Source organism: Bubalus kerabau, chromosome 13 (assembly GCF_029407905.1).
Source record: "Bubalus kerabau isolate K-KA32 ecotype Philippines breed swamp buffalo chromosome 13, PCC_UOA_SB_1v2, whole genome shotgun sequence".
NCBI classification, from domain to species: domain Eukaryota; kingdom Metazoa; phylum Chordata; class Mammalia; order Artiodactyla; family Bovidae; genus Bubalus; species Bubalus kerabau.
The window spans coordinates 82,370,464-82,388,808 of record NC_073636.1 but is presented as its reverse complement, the minus strand read 5'-3'; the positions used below and the strand labels follow the sequence as shown (position 1 = coordinate 82,388,808).

Here is an 18,345-nt window from a genome sequence, read left to right as displayed (position 1 = left end):
CCCCGAAGCTCGCCGGCGCCTCTTTAACAAGCTCGCCCTGCCCAGTGCCCACCTTCCCAGGAGCCCAGTGTCCTCCGCTGCCATGAGCTCACCCATTAGCAAGAGCCGCTCCCTTGCCGCCTTCCTGCAGCAGCTTCGCAGCCTGGGGCAGCCACCCAGACTCGTGACATCGACGGCGTGCTCGCCCCGTCGGCCGAGGGAGGTGCCCCTCTGCCCCGTGATGGAACCGGGCGAAGCGCAGGACGCGGCCACCCTGCCCGGTCCCACCAAGTGGCCACTGCTGGGCAGCCTGCTGGAGATCCTCTGGAAAGGAGGCCTCAAGAAACAGCACGACACGCTGGTAAGTGCCCCGTCGCGCCCCAGTGCCCTCTCTTCTCCCCGCCTCTCTCTCCAAACCCTCGCCGAGGCGCGCGGCGCGGTGCGTGCGGTGCGGTGCGCGCAGCTGTCCCGGCTGCAGCGGTCCGCGGTCCCAGAGAGGAGAGAGGTGGGAGGAGGGCCAAGCGCTCCAGGGACTGCTCGGGATGCGCGCTGACTTCGCGCCCCGCCCGGCCCCTGCAGGTCGAGTACCACAAGAAGTACGGCAAGATTTTCCGCATGAAGTTGGGTTCCTTCGACTCGGTGCACCTGGGCTCGCCGTGCCTGCTGGAAGCGCTGTATCGCACCGAGAGCGCGCACCCCCAGAGGCTGGAGATCAAACCTTGGAAGGCCTATCGCGACTATCGCGAGGAGGGCTACGGGCTGCTGATCCTGTGAGTCCGAGACGCAGGATGGGGGCTGGCGGCTGGAAGCTGGGAAGGCGCGGGAGTTAGGGTTCCCTGGGGCTGGACCCGCCTGGTGCAGCGAGAACACGGAAGCCCCTACCTGCTGCTGTCGCGGGCTCTGGCGTGGACTGGAATGGGTTGAAGGACAGCCGTGCTATGCACAGGACACTTGTGTTCTTTCTGACAAGTGGGCTGCGCCAGCCCTTTCCCGCAAAGAAACGCCAGAAAGGTATGAAGATTGTGATGTTCGTACCCTGGGCAGGAGGAGACTGTCAAGTCAGCCTGCCAGGCAATCAGGTTATACAAACAAAGTATCCCTTGAAATTCCATGACCCTCTAGCTCAAAGGCCAGAAGTTAGTTTGTAAATTTGAGGCGTTCGGTGCATGTGGCTTTCAACCCAATTCAATGGATTGAAAGATGACAGAATTTTCCCTCACACCGTTCTGTGTTGCTGGTGAGGTGAGTTCGTGCACCCGCTCTTACTGCTGGGAATTGAAGCCACTGGCCTTCCAGTTCAACCCCAGCAAGGGCACCCCAGAAGCCCTGGCTTCATCTTTCTGGCGTGATCTTTGGCTCAGAGGAAAGGAGCTTATTCATCGTATTGTCAGACCAGCCCCCAGTATTCCAATGCTAATATTCTCTGGCTATTGCTTGGCACAATTCTGTGTTCATTTGATTATATAGTTAATGCACTTACAGAGCTGGAGGGATCTCCGCTTCTTCATTCTTTTCCTTTCAATTTGCTCTAAATATAATTCTGCTTCTCTCCCAGGGAAGGGGAAGACTGGCAGAGGGTCAGGAGTGCCTTTCAAAAGAAACTAATGAAACCGGTGGAAATTATGAAGCTGGACAACAAAATCAACGAGGTTTGCAGACTGGGGCTCACTTTCCTGGTTTTCCTGGGGATGGGGGAACGTTAGTGGAGCTTCAAGCCACAGCCACACAGTGCAAAGGAAAAAGCAGGCAATCTGGATGTATCAGGACTCTTCTTTCCTCCTCATTCCTCGTCACTTCCTCCACCTCCAGAACTTTAATTCTTCTCACCTGTCTTTTAAAGTAGTGTCTTGGTGGCAGAGCAGTTAGGAGCATTGACTTCGACATTCTACAGTCTTAGATTTGAAAGTCAGTCCTGCACCCCCACCCCAGCTATGCAACCTGACTGTACCATTTAACTTCCTCAGTTTCCCAGTCTATTAACTAGGAGTTCACAATTTCCACTCCATAGATTTCTGTGCATGCATGCTAAATCACTTTAGTCGTGTCCAACTCTGTACGACCTATGGCCTGTGGCCTGCCAGGCGCCTCTGTCCATGCATGGGATTTTCTGGCAGGAGGACTGGAGCGCATTGTTGTAGCCTCATCCAGGGGATCTTCCTGATCCAGGGATTAAATCTGTGTCTCTTAGGTTTCCTGCATTTGGAAGTCTGCATTTACCGCTAGCACCACCTGGGAAACCCCCATAGGTTTCTGTGAGGATTAAATGAAATGATGCTATAAAATTCCTAGGTAGTGACATTTGAGCTGGGTTTTGCAGGATGAGTAAGAGTCTGCAAGCCAGAGAAGGTGGAGAAGGGCATTCAGGCAGAGAGAATAGCCTGCTGACAATATGGAGGCATGAGATGGTATGTTCAGAGAATAGTACCTTTAGGGCAGCTGAAGTGAAGCTTTCTCTGAAGTGATGCTGGGCAGAGGGCAGGTCTTAACAATATTTTTCAGGTATTTTTTTAAAGGTATTTTTAATGCCATGCTAAGGTATTTAGGCATTATCCTTTAGCCAACAGGAGGCCAAAGGAGGAAGGATTTAAGCAGATAGAGAACTCTTTTTACTCCTGTCTACTCTGGGTATTTATTTTGAACTGAACCCACACAGGATCATATAGGTGAAAGGTTACACATTTAAAAGCTTCCAGGAACCACGTGATTAACATAAATGTGTAAGGCAGGCCCAGTAGGGCTTTTAGCAAATGGAATAGTACACGCCCTTCCTAGAGGGGGCAGCTGCTCCAGCTCTGGCAAATCCTGCCACATGAGAATGTGGACCGAGAGGCACCAGAGTCGTTCATTATTGTTATTCTTTGAGGACTCAAGTGAAGTGAAGTGAAAGTTTCTCAGTCGTGTCCGACTCTTTGCGATCGTGTAGACTGTACAGTCCATGGAATTCTCCAGGCCAGAATACTGGAGTGGGTAGCCTTTCCCTTCTCCAGGGGATCTTCCCAACTCAGGGATCGAACCCAGATCTCCCGCATTGCAGGCGGATTCTTTGCCAGCTGAGCCACCAGGGAAGCCCAAGAATACTGGAATGGGTAGCCTATCCCTTCTCCAGGGGATCTTCCTGATCCAGGAATTGAACCAGGGTCTCCTGCATTAGAGGCAGATTCTTTACCGGCTGAGCTACCAGGGAAGCCCCTTTGATGACTAGTGAAAATTAATATGTTCACATGAACTCTCTGGATTTTTTGATGGGAGCAAATTCAAAGTACTTTTTCATGTGCCGTGGGCTACCACAACATGCCTATTAGTTTCGTCTGTGGGTTTTTTAGTCACTTGCACCCTATTTCAGGGCTTCCCTGGTGGATCAGTGATAAATCCACCTGCCAATACAGGAGGTGTGGATTCAATCCCTGGGTTGGGAAGATGCCTGGAGAAGGAAATAGCAACCCACTGCAATATTCTTTACTGTCTGAGCCTCCAGGGAAGCCCCCTAACCCACTCCCGTATTCTTACCTGGAAATCCCATGGACAGAAGAGTCTGGTGGGCTACAGTCCATGGGGTCTCAAGAGTCAGACAAAACTTAGTGACTCAGCACCACCACCAAGAGCTTACCCTACTCCAGACCCCAACGTGGCCACTTTTATGTGTCCAGGGGAGAGTGCCTTAGTCACTCTCTAAGCCTCAGTCTTCTCATCTGTCAGCTAGGAAATGGGAGTAAAGACAGTACTTTCTACATCATGACGCTGTTTGAGGATCAGCTAAGATAATACACTTTTGACTGCTTGGTTCTTCCATACAAGCCTCATTAAATGCAAAGCATTAGTCATCTAAAATCCCGACTGTGGAAACTGGCATTTAGGGACCTTCCACGACCTGCCCAAGGTGACAGAGCTGTTTAGTGATGGTACTGAGTCCAGAATTTACGGATTTCCTGGCTCTAAGCCTAATGTGCTTAATACAATGCCAACCAGCAAGGACACATTTGTGTGCCCAGCTCTAGAAATGGCCAGCCTCAGGGCAGCCAGAGCCCTTGAGATGCTGTGCCCACAGACACACTGGCCAGTTCCTCCTTCGTGGTTTATTTTCCATTCTGATTAGAATAAATGTTTTCCTTTTCTTAAATTTAGATCAAACACTGAAACTTAAGCTCCAGGAAGGCTTCAGGGAAAGCTCAAGAAATAACCCAGTACAAGGGTGTTGGGGCAGGAGGTGAGCTCTCAAGGAGAATATATAATTAGTGATGATTCAGAATGAATAACATTATGAGCAGTGAATATACAAGGTCACAAAACCCAAAGCTGGCTTACTGAACCTGAAACTTCTGTTTCCCTTCAGTGACTGAAATGTGTCTTTGGTAATTTCTTTCTTTTAAGGTCTTGGCTGATTTCATGGGTAGAATAGATGAGCTCTGTGATGAGAGAGGCCGCATTGAAGACTTATACACGGAGCTGAACAAATGGTCTTTTGAAAGTAAGTTGTCTTCTTCAGATCTTGTCTGTTTGATTTTGCAAGTGACTTTGAGGACAAAGGTGGGTCCATTGGCCATTCTCCTGTGATCACGCCCTGTTGCTGACTAGGCCAGGCCGTGGCAGCCCTCTGAACGCTTTCAGGGACTTCACGGCACTGTGCCCCCTGGATCGTTTATGTAGCCGTTCAACAAATGTTTATTCAGTGCCTGCTGAAGTGCCAGGCACTGCACTGGGGACATGGCGGTGAACAGAACAGGCTACATGCTTGCTCACGTGGAACTCAGATTTTAAAACCGGTGACAGCCAACTAATACACGTATTTTTGTGTGTACTCCATCAAGAAATAAGGGAGTCAGAAAGAACGCAGCTTCCTGGGTGAAGCAGGCCTGCTTGGTAAGGAGACATTTGAGGTGAGGCCTGAGGGGAGATGAGCAGCACGCCACCAGGGGGTCTGTGGGGAGACTGTTCCGACCGTGGAGTCAGGAAGTGCAAAGGCCCTGGGGTGGAAGCATGAGCCGTGTCTCTGAGGAACTTCTGAGGGTGCTGGCTGGAGTGGATGACGGGGGGCAGGGAGAGGAGCTGAGAGAGATTAAGCCTGGAAGCCCCCAAAAGAACTTCTACTTTAGGACCTTCCTGGTGGTCCAGTGGCTAAGACCCCATGCTCCCAATGCAGGGGACCTGGGTTCGGCAAAAGAGAAATCGTAGCAACTAAGATCTGGTGGAGCCAAATAAATAAAATACATTTTTAAGAAAAGAACTTCTGCTTTGAGTCAGATGTGGAGCCATGAGTCATTCTGAACAGAAGGGAGCTTGGTCACTGACTTTAAGGGCCACACTGGGGATAAAAGCAAAGCCCTCCCTCAATGTGCTCGCCTCCTGGTGGGGACGCAGTGGGGGAAGCAAGGCGCCTTCAGTGGAATGGGGAGCACTTGACTGAAGGGGATCAGGGCTGGCGGAGGGTCCCAGAGGCTGTCCGCAGCTGAGTGTGGTCAGGGCTGCTGCACGGAAGTGGGACCGTCTCAGCCAAGGCCTGGGATGAGCAGGAATGCCCCAGGTGACCGTGAAGGAGGGAAGAATATTCCAGGTGGAAGGAGAAAGGAGGAGAAAGAAAGGGGTTCCAAGTGACCAAAGCATATCCTGCAAGGGACGCGGATGGCAAAGCAGAGGATGGGGGGCAGGCAGTGGCCCTCACAGCCACCTGTATAAACCGGGGATGTAGGTGTGGTTTTGAGCCCAAAGTCCCTGGGAGTGATCGTAGAGCACTTTCAGCAGGAAGGTGCCATGGTCCAAGTCGCTGGAAGCCTCACTCTTGGCTGCTGATGTGCGTAATTGGAGAGGACGCCCCATTCAGAGGCTTTGGTCCTGACCTGTCTCCCTGATCAGATAAACCTCGCTTTAAAGTCACGGGCAGTCATCTTAGCACATAAGAAAGCTCCATGCCGATAAGAAATCCATAGGAGGTGTTAAGGGAAAGAAAAGTCAAGAGAGGGGATGATTACAGAGGAGAGAAGCATATGTTTTGGAAATGGTCCACTGGAAATACCCAAATGAAGGTGTATCACATGCATTTCTTTGCAAGTCAAGGAAAACCTGACCATGGTGGTTTACAAATTATCGTCCAACATTACGAGAAACCCTGAGGAGGCCAGTCCACAGCTGGCACTCAGTGGTGTCACTGGGACCCAAGTCGGTTCCATCTTCCTTCTCATTCATTCTGAGCTGGTTGCAGAACAGCTACCTCCTCTCCTGGTCTCACCTCTGCATTCTGGGCAAAGGCAGGAAGGGAAGAGGGGAAGGGCTTAGCTCTTCCCCCTCTGTCAAGAAAGCAAAAGTGCCTCCGGGAGGCCCAGTGGCCAGCCCCAGGTCACGTGACTGCTGCGGTTCCTCGGGAAGCCTGGGAATCGGGGAGCAGGGTTGTCTGAGATCAGTGCTGGCTTACTGCCTGAAGATGCATGCACTGACCAGCAAAGTAAACCAGCGTTCTCTTAGGGAAGAAGTAGGGAAGAATGAGCATGGGGTAGTTACTAGCAGTGTCTGCTGCATATGATGTCAAGGGTAAACTGAGAAAAGCAAGACATTCCAGGAGAGATTCACTCGGGTCTAAAAATGGTTGCATCTTCACAGTGGTTTTTCTGATCAGGAGGTTCTGCAGAGGACAAGTTGTTGGACCTGGAGATAATTTCTAGAAAGAGAAGAGAGTGATCAAGCCCCTTGGCCTTAGACTCTCTGCTTCTCTGTTCTTCGAAAACACCTCATTTTTATGGGAGACGGGATTGATCCTTTGGTAGCCAGCTAATCATAGACTCCAGTGTCTCACTGAGTGGGTAACAGTGTGATTACTTTAAATAACAGGCATCTGCCTTGTGCTGTATGAGAAGAGATTTGGGCTCCTTCAGAAGAACGCAGGGGAGGAAGCTTTGAACTTCATCATGGCCATCAAAACAGTAAGTGTCCCCTAGGGGACAGCAGTTTCCTTATTAATTGTTTACAGAACCCAACAAATGTGCATCCCAATGTTTCCCACATATATTTTATTATAGTAGTTAAGTGTTCATTTTAAGATGTGTTATGTATTTTCATGAATGTATGTGCATATATTGTTGTTGAGTTGCTAAGTTGTGTCTGACTCTTTTGAGACCCCATGGACTGTAGCCCACAAGGATCCTCTGTCCATGGGATTTTCCAGGCAAGAATACTGGAGTGGGTTGCCATTTCTTACTCCAGTGGATCTTCCCAACCCAGGGATCGAACCCATGTCTCCTGCCTTGGCAGGTGGATTCTTTACCACTGAGCCACCAGGGATACCCTTGTGCCTATATGCACATGTAATAAAGAAGCATGTTAAATCATTGGCAGGCAAGGTGAAAGTAGAACTTTCAACTAAAGGTCAGTTGATTAACTACTATCTTAAAGAGTCTGAAAATTTTCAGGTAAAATTTTCTGGATTGTTTAGGTTGTATATGGAGGCAGTAGGCACTGAAACCAGTTTCAAGAACGACTAAAGTTTGGAAACTACTGGAAATGGAAGTGGATATGAGGCTTATAGTTTTCTTTTTTTACATTTAGGTCATAAGATCAATTTTTTTCGACTCACTGTGTGGTTTGTGGGGTCTTAGTTCCCTGAGCAGGGACTGAACCTGGGCCACCACACTGTAAGCTCCAAGTCCTAACCACTCGACCACCAGGGAATTCCCGTAAGATCAAATTTTTTATGAACCCCATCCAGGGGGAAAGCATCCCAAAGCTGATTTTCATGTGTCCTTAGCAGGTGGGGACTGGTGCTGAGAGCCCGGGGCATCCCTGGGAGTCCAGCCTGGGGAGCAGAGGATATGGCTGCTGAGGACGCATCTCTCGTGGATTGCAGGTTGTCTGTGAGATTAAGAGCAGGGGGCTGAAAGGCATTTGTGTTCCCCACAGATGATGAGCATGTTTGGAAAGATGATGGTCACCCCGGTTGAGCTGCACAGGAGCCTCAACACCAGGGTGTGGCAGGCACACACACAGGCATGGGACACTATCTTCAGATCAGGTAAGGCGGCCGCAGGGGCCCAGCAGTCCTGGCTCCGGAGATGCTGCGGAGGTCTGGGTGACTGTCCTGGTCTCAGCACCCCGCCCGTGGCTGGAGCCGCTCCTCATGATTCTTTTGGACTTTGCAAGCGCTTGAGTCTGGGGATTGCCCTGGTGCAGATACATTCTAAGAGAAAGGCGGGAGGTAGTTTTCTGTAGTCTTTTTTGAGAAATAGGAATGATTAAAAGCAAGAGTTTCAGAGTTAAAGATTCCTGAGCTCAAGTTCTAGCTCTGTCATCGGGCATAGTGGCTTCAACAAATACACTTTTTTCCTTAAAAAAAATTTTTTTTAATGTTTATTGATTTTTATTTATTAAGTTGGATGCACTGGGTCTTAGCTGTGACATGTGGAATCTAGTTCCCTGATCAGGGATGGAACCCAAGCCCCCTGCATTGGCAGCGTGGAGTCTTAGCCACTGGGCCACCAGGGAAGTCCAAACTGTTTTTCACCCTCAGTTATCTTGTCTTTCAGTTCAGTTCAGTTCAGTCACTCAGTCGTGTCCGACTCTTTGCGACCCCATGAATTGCAGCACGCCAGGCCTCCTTGTCCATCACCAACTCCCGGAGTTCACTCAGACTCATGTGCATCGAGTTGGTGATGCCATCCAGCCATCTCATCCTCTGTCGTCCCCTTCTCCTCCTGCCCTCAATCCCTCCAAGCATCAGGGTCTTTTCCAATGAGTCAACTCTTCACATCAGGTGGCCAAAGTACTGGAGTTTCAGCTTCAGCATCAGTCCTTCCAATGAACACCCAGGACTGGTCTCCTTTAGGATGGACTGGTTGGATCTCCTTGCAGGCCAAGGGACTCGCAAAAAGTCTTCTCCAACACCACAGTTCAAAACCATCAATTCTTTGGTGCTCAGCTTTCTTCACAGTCCAACTCTCACATCCATACATGACCACTGGAAAAGCCATAGCCTTGACTAGGTGGACCTTTGTTGGCAAAATAATATCTCTGCTTTTTAATATGCAATCTAGGTTGGTCATAACTTTCCTTCCAAGGAGAAAGCGTCTTTTAATTTCATGGCTGCAATCACCATCTGCAGTGATTTTGGAGCCCAAAAAATAAAGTCTGACACTGTTTCCACTGTTTCCCCATCTATTTCCCATGAAGTGATGGGACCAGATGCCATGATCTTCGTTTTCTGAATGTTGAGCTTTAAGCCAACTTTTTCACCCTATTTTACCTTCATCAAGAGGCTTTTGAGTTCCTCTTCACTCTCTGCCATAAGGGTGTTGTCATCTGCATATCTGAGGTTATTGATATTTCTCCCGGCAATCTTGATTCCAGCTTGTGCTTCTTCCAGCCCAGTGTTTCTCATGATGTACTCTGCATAGAAGTTAAATAAGCAGGGTGACAATATACAGCCTTGACGTATTCCTTTCCCTATTTGGAACCAGTCTGTTGTTCCATGTCCAGTTCTAACTGTTGCTTCCTGACCTGCATATAGATTTCTCAAGAGACAGGTCAGGTGGTCTGGTATTCCTATCTCTTTCAGAATTGTCCACAGTTTATTGTGATCCACACAGTCAAAGGCTTTGGCATAGTCAATAAAGCAGAAATAGATGTTTTTCTGGAACTCTCTTGCTTTTTCCATGATCCAGCGGATGTTGGCAACTTGATGTCTGGTTCCTCTGCCTTTTCTAAAACCAGCTTGAACATCTGGAAGTTCACGGTTCACGTATTGCTGAAGCCTGGCTTGGAGAATTTTGAGCATTACTTTACTAGCATGTGAGATGAGTGCAATTGTGCAGTAGTTTGAGCATTCTTTGGAATGGCCTTTCTTTGGGATTGGAATGAAAACTGACCTTTTCCAGTCCTGTGGCCACTGCTGAGTTTTCCAAATTTGCTGGCATATTGAGTGCAGCACTTTCACAGCATCATCTTTCAGGATTTGAAAGAACTCAAGTGGAGTTCCATCATCTCCACTAGCTTTGTTCATAGTGATGCTTTCTAAGGCCCACTTGACTTCACATTCCAGGATGTCTGGCTCCAGGTCAGTGATCACACCATCATGATTATCTTGGTCGTGAAGATCTTTTTTGTACAGTTCCTCTGTGTATTCTTGCCACCTCTTCTTAATATCTTCTGCTTCTGTTGGGTCCATACCATTTCTGTCCTTTATTGAGCCCATCTTTGCATGAAATGTTCCCTTGGTATCTCTAATTTTCTTGAAGAGATCTCTAGTCTTTCCCATTCTGTTGTTTTCCTCTATTTCTTTGCATTGATCGCTGAGGAAGGCTTTCTTATCTCTCCTTGCTATTCTTTGGAACTCTGCATTCAGATGCTTATATCTTTCCTTTTCTCCTTTGCTTTTTGCTTCTCTTCTTTTCACAGCTATTTGTAAGGCCTCCTCAGACAGCCGTTTTGCTTGTTTGCCTTTCTTTTCCATGGGGATGGTCTTGATCCCTGTCTCCTGTACAGTGTCACGAACCTCCGTCCATAGTTCATCAGGCCCTCTGTCTATCAGATCTTGTCTTTGAAACGGGCTGATGATCAGCAGCATGAACACTGTTCACAGTAGCAGGGTGTGTCTCAGTGCAACCATTTTAAGTCTAATAAGGAGAATGTGAGACGCAGCGCAGCGCAGTGTCTCAGTGGATCAGAGCTACTTCTGGTATGGTGTGGAGGGAATATTTGGTGCTAAGAATTACTGTATGATCGCATGCACACACCCATTCACACAGACACACATTCACACATAGATACACACATTCACACATACACACACATGCACACATGCATTCACACGTACACACAGATTCACATACACATTACACACATTTACAGACACATTCACACATATTCACACACACACATTCACACATACATATACACACATTCACGTACACATTCACACACACATGCACACATGCATTCACACACATGCATATACACATATACACACATTCACACACACACACAAACACACATGTTCATTTAATTCTCACAGAAATCCTATACGATAGGTCCTCTTTTCGGACACCCCTGGGCGACGGCAAAGCCAGGCTCTGAAGTCAGACAGAAGGACTCCGGAGGGTCCAGCTCTAAGCGCCGTGCCGTTCATTGACGCTTCCGTTTTTGCCATCCTCACTGTGATTATTATGACGATGGCGCTCCCGTAATGGGTTGAGGGAAGGAGATGTGTGCCTAGCATGTGCTGTACCGACAGCAGAGGCGTTCGCCTTCGTGTCGGCCGGCGTGGGCCCTGCGCTGTGTGCGCGCACTGTTGTTCGGCAGCGGGGGTGGGGGGGTTCTCCTCTCTGTTGATCTGGGAGCCAGAGCCCCGTGTCTGTGTCAGTGACCGCATCTGCCTCATGCCTGGATGGGAGTCCAGGTTCTGATTCTAAGACTTACCCAAACCCCACCCCTGTCTCATGATGACCTCTCCTGAACTCTCAGCGCTCCCTACTCAAGACACGACCCCAGACCCAGCATCAGCAACACAGGGAAGCCTGCTGGAAACCAGACTTCCAGGCCCCCACTGGACTCCTGAATCAGAGTTTGCATTTTAAGAGGATTCCCAGGGGACTCTTGTGCTCATGCAGGCATTGGTCAGTCCTTGGCGTCTTAGCAACAAGGCAATATTAGCTTATCTAACAAACCGTCAGATTGCCTGCAAAGGCCCCTTGGAAGTTGCAGGGAGAATTGGATCCTGGGTTCTGCTTTGTTCTTTTCCTCATCCTGACTTTCAGCTGATTGCTTCATGCCTTTCCTCTCCTCCAATAGTCAAATCTTGTGTGGACAACCGGTTGGAGAAATATTCTGAGCAGCCCAGCATGGATTTCCTTTGTGACATTTATCACCACAATCAGCTTTCAAAGAAAGAGTTGTACGCGGCCGTGACGGAGCTCCAGCTGGCTGCAGTGGAGACGGTAAGGGTGGGCCTGGTTTGGGTTTACTAAATCAATGGGCTGTAAAATCTTTTCCATGACAAATGGTACATGGTCATTCAATTCACCCATTCCACAAGGACGCACTGAGCTTGAAAAGCTTAGCAGAAATAAGAAGTCTACTCGAACGTGTGGGAGACCCCATGCACAGCCTGTGTGTGTAAATGTGAGAGAAAAAGTCACGTGCTCTGCAGACAAAAAGGGCTTCACAGGTGGTGCTGTGACGATGCAGGAGACGTAAGAGACGCGGCTCGATCCCTGGGTCACGAAGATGCCCTGGAGGAGGGCACGACCCACGCCAGCATTCTCGCCTGGAGAAGCCCATGGCCAGAGGAGCCTCGCAGGCTGCAGTCCACGGGGTCACAAAGAGTCAGACACGAGGGAAGCAACTTAGCACGCATGCAGGGACAAAAATACAGAGCAGAATATCATTGTCATGACAAATATCAAAGTACTACAGGAATTCAGAAGCAGTAAAATTCTACACTGTAGCAAGGCAGGTAATCTAGGTTTTTAAACATTGGATATATTTTAGTTTTGCATTTTACCAAAGTGCCTCACTCTGGTGGTTGTTTAGTCTAAAAATACTGAAATACTCTCTGCTAGTCCAATATTTTTTTTCCACTTAAAATTGTCAACAGAGGGAGCTTGGGAAAGCTTGATCTCAATTTCAATGAAGCAGCTAATCTTATTTTATTTACTGATTAGTTTTTAAAAATACGCTTACTCGTGTATTTTTGGCTGTGCTGGGTCTTTGCTGCTGCGCACGGCTTTTCTCTGGCTGTGAGCGGGGGCTTCTCACTGCAGCGGTGTCTCTTGTTGGGGAGCACCGGCTCTCGGTGCGTGGAACTCGGTGGTTGTGGCAGACGGGCTTAGTTGCTCTTCAGCATGTGGAATCTGCCCAGACCAGGGGTCAAACCCATATCTCCCACACTAGCAGGTAGATTCTTAACCACTGGACCACCAGGGAACTCTGAGACAGCTAATTTTAAAAGCCAAAATTCTGTCCTCGCTATGATTGACATTCCTTGTAGGTACACAGTACAGCCAAACTCCAAACACAAATACTGGCAGGAGTTCAGGGGAGTTGCAGTATCTTTGGAGTGATAATATTAATATTCCTCGATGGCCCAACACCTCTCACACAACTGTCGTCTCTGAGAAAAATGTATACCAGGTCACTTCTGTTCCATGTTCCGTGGTGTTTCTGATCTGAACAAAAAGTAGGATTTTCTATATCACGGAATAGCAAGGTTCTCATTTCTCCCCATGCTCCAGAAGACTGTGAAAAGTGGGAACTTCAGCTCGTTTTCCCATTAAATCTCTTACCCCGAGAGGCTCCTGAGAGGGATAACAGTGAAGCTTCCCCCATTATTCTTCTTTTTCCATCTGGGATGTGAGTTCCCAGTGATGACATAGCAGTCATGACTTTGTTTTGTCCCCTGCTGTATTCCTAGGATGTGGAATAGAAGTTGGCACACAGTGGGTGTTCAGTAAATACTTGTTCAATAAATGAAAGCATTTAGGAACTATTGAGTATCTGCTATGTGTCAGGCACTGTTCTGGGTAGTTGAGAGACCACGAAGAACCAGTTTCCCTCACGGAACTTCAGTGGCCTTTGGGAACCAGCAATAGACAAGTAAACGACCATTGAGATGCATCATTTCAGATAGTGGCCCAGGCCCCGGAGCAAGACATCAGGGTGACATCATTGAGAGGCAGGGGAGGTTGTCCCTCTCTGAGGATGTCATACTGGAGCTGACGCTGGAATGATAAGAAGGAGACAGCCAAGGGAAGATGGGGTGGAGAAGCACTCCAAGAGAAGGAAACAGCACATGCAAAGGGCCTGGGGCAGAAAGAGGGTGGCCTGAAGAACTAGCCCATGGAGTCAGAGTTAGTCTGGGAGAAGCCAATGGGCTCTGTTAGCCAGGAGCCTTAGGAAGGTGGGGCTTCCCTGGCGGCTCAGATGGTAAAGAATCTGCCTACAATGTGAGAGACCCAGATTCGATTCCTGGGTTGGGAAGATCCCCTGGAGAAGGAAATGGCAACCCACTCCAGTATTCTTGCCTGGAGAATTCCATGGACAAAGTAGCCTGGTGGGCTACAGTCCATGGGGTCCCAAAGAGTCAGACACAACTTAGCAACTAATACTTTTCACTTGGTAAGATATTTGAATTATTACTCCTGTGATGAAAAGCTCTTGGAGCATTTTAAACAGGGGAGTAACTTGATCAAAGTGAGGTTTGGTAAAGTGGTCTCTGGGCTTCCCTGGTGGCTCAGTGGTAAAAACTTGCCTGCCCATTCAGAAGATGCAGGTTCAATCCCTAGGATGGGAAGATCCCCTGGAGGAGGAAATGGCAACACACTCCAGTACTCTTGCCTGGGAAATGCCATGGACAGAAGAGCTACAGTCCATGGGGTCACAGAGAGTCAGACGTGACTTAGCAAAACAGCAAGAGTGGGCTCTGGCTGGTGGATGGGGAGTGGACCCCGCCGAGAGAGCGGAAGTGGGAAGGAAGGCCAGCGAGGAGACGGGTCTCCTCCGCGGAGGTCAGGCCGGGATACTTCGCGCCCCTGAGGTTTCTGAGGCCGCTTGCCCTGCGTCCAGACTCTGCAGTTACCCCCACAGGCCAGGGCTGTCCTTCAAGGCCCTGGTGAAAGCTACAGTTATCTGCCTTTTGGGAACTCTGTTTGGTACTTGCGGTAAGGGACCCACTGATATGGGTCAATCTGTTTCTTTTTTCGTCCTGGCTATTCTGAACGTCGCATTTGGAAAATCAGAGAAATCTGAAAGTGTATCTAATTTGGTGGCTACGCCCTCTTCCTGTTTTGAAAATCGGCCTCTTGTAATAATGACATCCACGGTTTATTTGCAGCTGAGGCTGCCAGTCCTCTCACATGAAGAAGGCTTCTTGGAGGCATCTTCTTCCAAAAATAATAAATACCATCGGCTCCAAGTTGTCCTTCACTTTGCTCATTTGTGTGAGTGACACTTTGCTAAAGCGTCTCTGTGTCTGCCGAGAGAGGACACAGCAACCATTTTTATGGGGATATTTGGCTTAAATTAGCCAAGAATATGGAGAAAGCGATGGCACCCCACTCCAGTACTCTTGCCTGGAAAATCCCATGGATGGAGGAGCCTGGTGGGCTGCAGTCCGTGGGGTCGCACAGAGTCGGACACGACTGAAGCGACTTAGCAGCAGCCGCAGCAGCAGCCAAGAATAGGCTCAAAAACAAACATAAGACTACCAGTGGTGAGCGTTATGAAGCTAAAAGCTGCACATGCTGTTTCTGCCAGTATTTTTTCTCTTCTCATTGCCTTTGGAAAGAAAATAAAGGATGCCACTTAAAAGGCCATGAATGTCTTTGTCAGAATTGTGGCTGCTTCCTTGAAACACTCAACATGATGCTAGAATTTCTTATTTTGGTACTGGCTGCCTTCTACCACGGCGCTTTGCTTGAGGCTGAAACTCTGAGTATAGATAATGCCTTTTTATTTTATGGTAGCTTTTGAGGGTGTGGCAAAAAAAAAAAAAAAAAGCTTTCTTTTGAATTCCAGAAATGCAGTTTCTTGTGCATTTGCACTGAAAAATTTTTAAAAACCCCATTTTTATTAGTAACACTCCTAGGATCTCCATCTGTCTTTCCCCACTCAGTTTTTATGTTATTATTTATCTTAAACAACTAACAAATTTTATTTTGAGTTAATTGTAGATTCACATGCAGTTCTAAGCAACAGTAGAGAGGATTCCTTAATCCTTCATCCAGTTCCCCCCAATGGTAACACTTTCTATAAGATAAACTTACAACAACCTGAAAGTTTATGTTATTACAATCACCTGTCTGACTTCTCACTTCGCAGTGTACATGTCCTCATCTATGTTCCGTTTTTATACCAAGCTACATTTTATGTCCTAACGCAGCTGTCTATTCAAAAAACTCTCTGATTCCCTCAGGAAATAAGCTATTATTCACGGATGTGTTTTATAAGCTGAATCTGACTTTTCATACATGGTATTTGTTTGAGACACAGCCAAGAAGAACCTGTGAAAAGGCATCACTCATGTGTTTTCATGGCAAGGTGATAGGCACCACCTTTGCTTCAGCTGATACAGGCTTCAAGGCAGTTTATTTACAGAAAACTCAAGTTTATGTCCATTTGGCTTTCAGACGGCAAACAGCTTAATGTGGATTCTCTACAATTTATCCCGTAATCCCCACGTGCAACAAAAGCTTCTTAAGGAAATTCAGAGTGTGTTGCCTGAGAATCAGTTGCCACGGGCAGAGGATTTGAGGAACATGCCATATTTAAAAGCCTGTCTGAAAGAATCTATGAGGTAAGAACACGTGCCTAATACGAATGTCAGACGGCTGTTCTCTCCAATGCATAATAAGGGATCCCCCCCCTTAGTTGATTCATAAACATTTAGCAAGCTACCAAAAAAAAAAAAAAAAACCCTCCAGGACCATACTCCTGTCCTATGACTCATTCCTTAAATCATTTGGGCAAATTCTATTAAATCTTGGAAACCCAGAGTCTGCCCCCTTTAAATCAGTAATAATAATACTTGAATGGACACTATAAGCAATAATTAAGATTAGGGGCACAAATGAAGGGAGCGAGATGAAAGCTCAGCGAGGAACCGTGTTATTATACGACAAGACATAGAGACAGGCTGGTTTCTGAGCCTCTGTATAAAATGGTCTTTCAAGATTCTTTTTCTGGAAAACGAAACCCATAAAGTCTTAGGATTCGAAGGAAATGTCTTTAACTTTATGAAGGGCAGGTGGAAGAAACCCGGGACAAACAGCAAGCTTGCCGGCGAGCCGTGTAAACGCGACGTTTGAAGTCGAGAGTGAATCGGGACCAGCGCCGTCAACAGCCATGAGCTTACACTGGGGGTTTAACCACACAACAAGGAATAAAAGCAAGAGGTGTAAATACTGGGAAGAAAGAGAACTGCTTTGTAAAGAGTTGGAGCCATGTCCCCTTTAGGAGAACTTAGGCAGTGATTGTTTATTTAGCCAGACTCCGAATTCCCTTGAGCTAAGACTTGGTCTGTGCCCACCTTGACATCTCTGATTTTTTGTTTTCAGGCTTAACCCGAGTGTCCCATTTACAACTCGGACGCTCGACAAGGCAATGGTTCTGGGGGAATATGCTTTACCCAAAGGAGTAAGTAAAATGTATATAATCTATACCCTACAGAGCTTTGAGAGACACCCTCTTCAAATGCCCTGCAGACCTCCTGAAACGTTTCTACTGGGAGAGCATTCATTTAGAAAAATGGAGATTGCAGTATACAGTTGATGTGTCCTGTAGTCTAGTATTAGGAATAAGGGTTATGGAGACAGAGAGACCTGGATGCAAGTAGAGACTTGAGTGAGTTACATAACCTCCGTGAGCCTCAGCTTTCTCATCTGTAAAATGGGAATAATAATAGAACTCACCACCTGAGGTTGTGAAAATGAGATGCAAAGTTTAAGGTTCTTGAAGTGTTTCTACCACCCAGCACTTTCCCAGCATGCACTGCATGCTGGCATTCGTTGTTGTTATACATTTGTGGGTTACTTTCACATTTGTAAGGTGATGGCTTTTGCAAATCTTGCTATTGAGATGTTTAAGTGCTTTATGTTTCTGTGTGATTGTAGACTGTATTGGTTCTAAATACCCATGTGTTGGGATCCAGTGAAGAAAACTTTGAGGAGTCAAGTCAGTTTAGGCCTGAACGGTGGCTTCAGGACAAGAAAAAGATCAGCCCTTTTGCCCATCTTCCATTTGGTGTTGGGAAAAGAATGTGCATTGGTCGCCGGTTAGCTGAACTCCAGCTCCACCTGGCGCTCTGCTGGGTAAGACCCTGGCAGCGTTTCCGAGGCTGCGCACTGGGCTTTCCTCGAGGCAGGAGAGGAGGGGCTAACTCCACTTTCCTGTGCTCCTGTGTTTCAGATTGTCCGCAAATACGACATCGTGGCCACAGACCTCGAGCCTGTGGAGATGCTGCACTTGGGCAACTTGGTGCCCGGCCGGCAGCTCCCTGTCGCCTTCTGCCAGCGATAAGAAGCCTCAGGTGGGCAGCAGGGGTGCAGAGTGGCCAAGCGGTGAGCCGAGCTTGCGAGTCAGCCGGACGTGGGTTGGAGTCCCTGCTTACTTGGTTCACCCGGTGACCCGAACAGTTACTTAACCTTTCTGCCTGAATTACTTTTTTCATTTGTTACATGGGGACCAAAATAGTATCCATCCAGAAAGTTGATATGAGTACAAAATATATAACCCAGAGCCTAGCATCAAATGAGTGCTCCAAAATTCAAGCTGCTGCTCATGGTTTTTGCATGTGAATATCAGGGCATGGGACTTCCCAGGTGGCACTCCTGGGGAAGAACCCACCTGCCAATGCAGGAGACGTAAGAGACACAAATTCGATCCCTGGGTGGGGAAGAT

The 18,345-nt window shown here is 47.8% G+C and overlaps 1 protein-coding gene across 2 annotated transcripts; it reads left to right on the top strand.

Moving 5' to 3' along the window:
• The first annotated feature begins 82 nt into the window (after positions 1-82).
• LOC129625148 (1,25-dihydroxyvitamin D(3) 24-hydroxylase, mitochondrial) lies at positions 83-18,105 on the top strand. Of its 2 annotated transcripts, XM_055543280.1 has the most exons (11): positions 83-340; positions 559-749; positions 1,535-1,628; positions 4,348-4,444; positions 6,796-6,887; positions 7,861-7,972; positions 11,743-11,888; positions 16,077-16,243; positions 17,004-17,082; positions 17,559-17,756; positions 17,854-18,105. In XM_055543280.1, exons 1-11 carry the CDS (start codon positions 83-85, stop codon positions 17,962-17,964), a joined length of 1,545 nt encoding a protein of 514 aa, XP_055399255.1. In that variant the 3' UTR covers positions 17,965-18,105. The 2 variants fall into 2 exon arrangements, with proteins under 2 accessions (XP_055399255.1, XP_055399257.1); XM_055543282.1 differs by lacking the exon at positions 17,559-17,756.
• Positions 18,106-18,345: the final 240 nt, after the last annotated feature.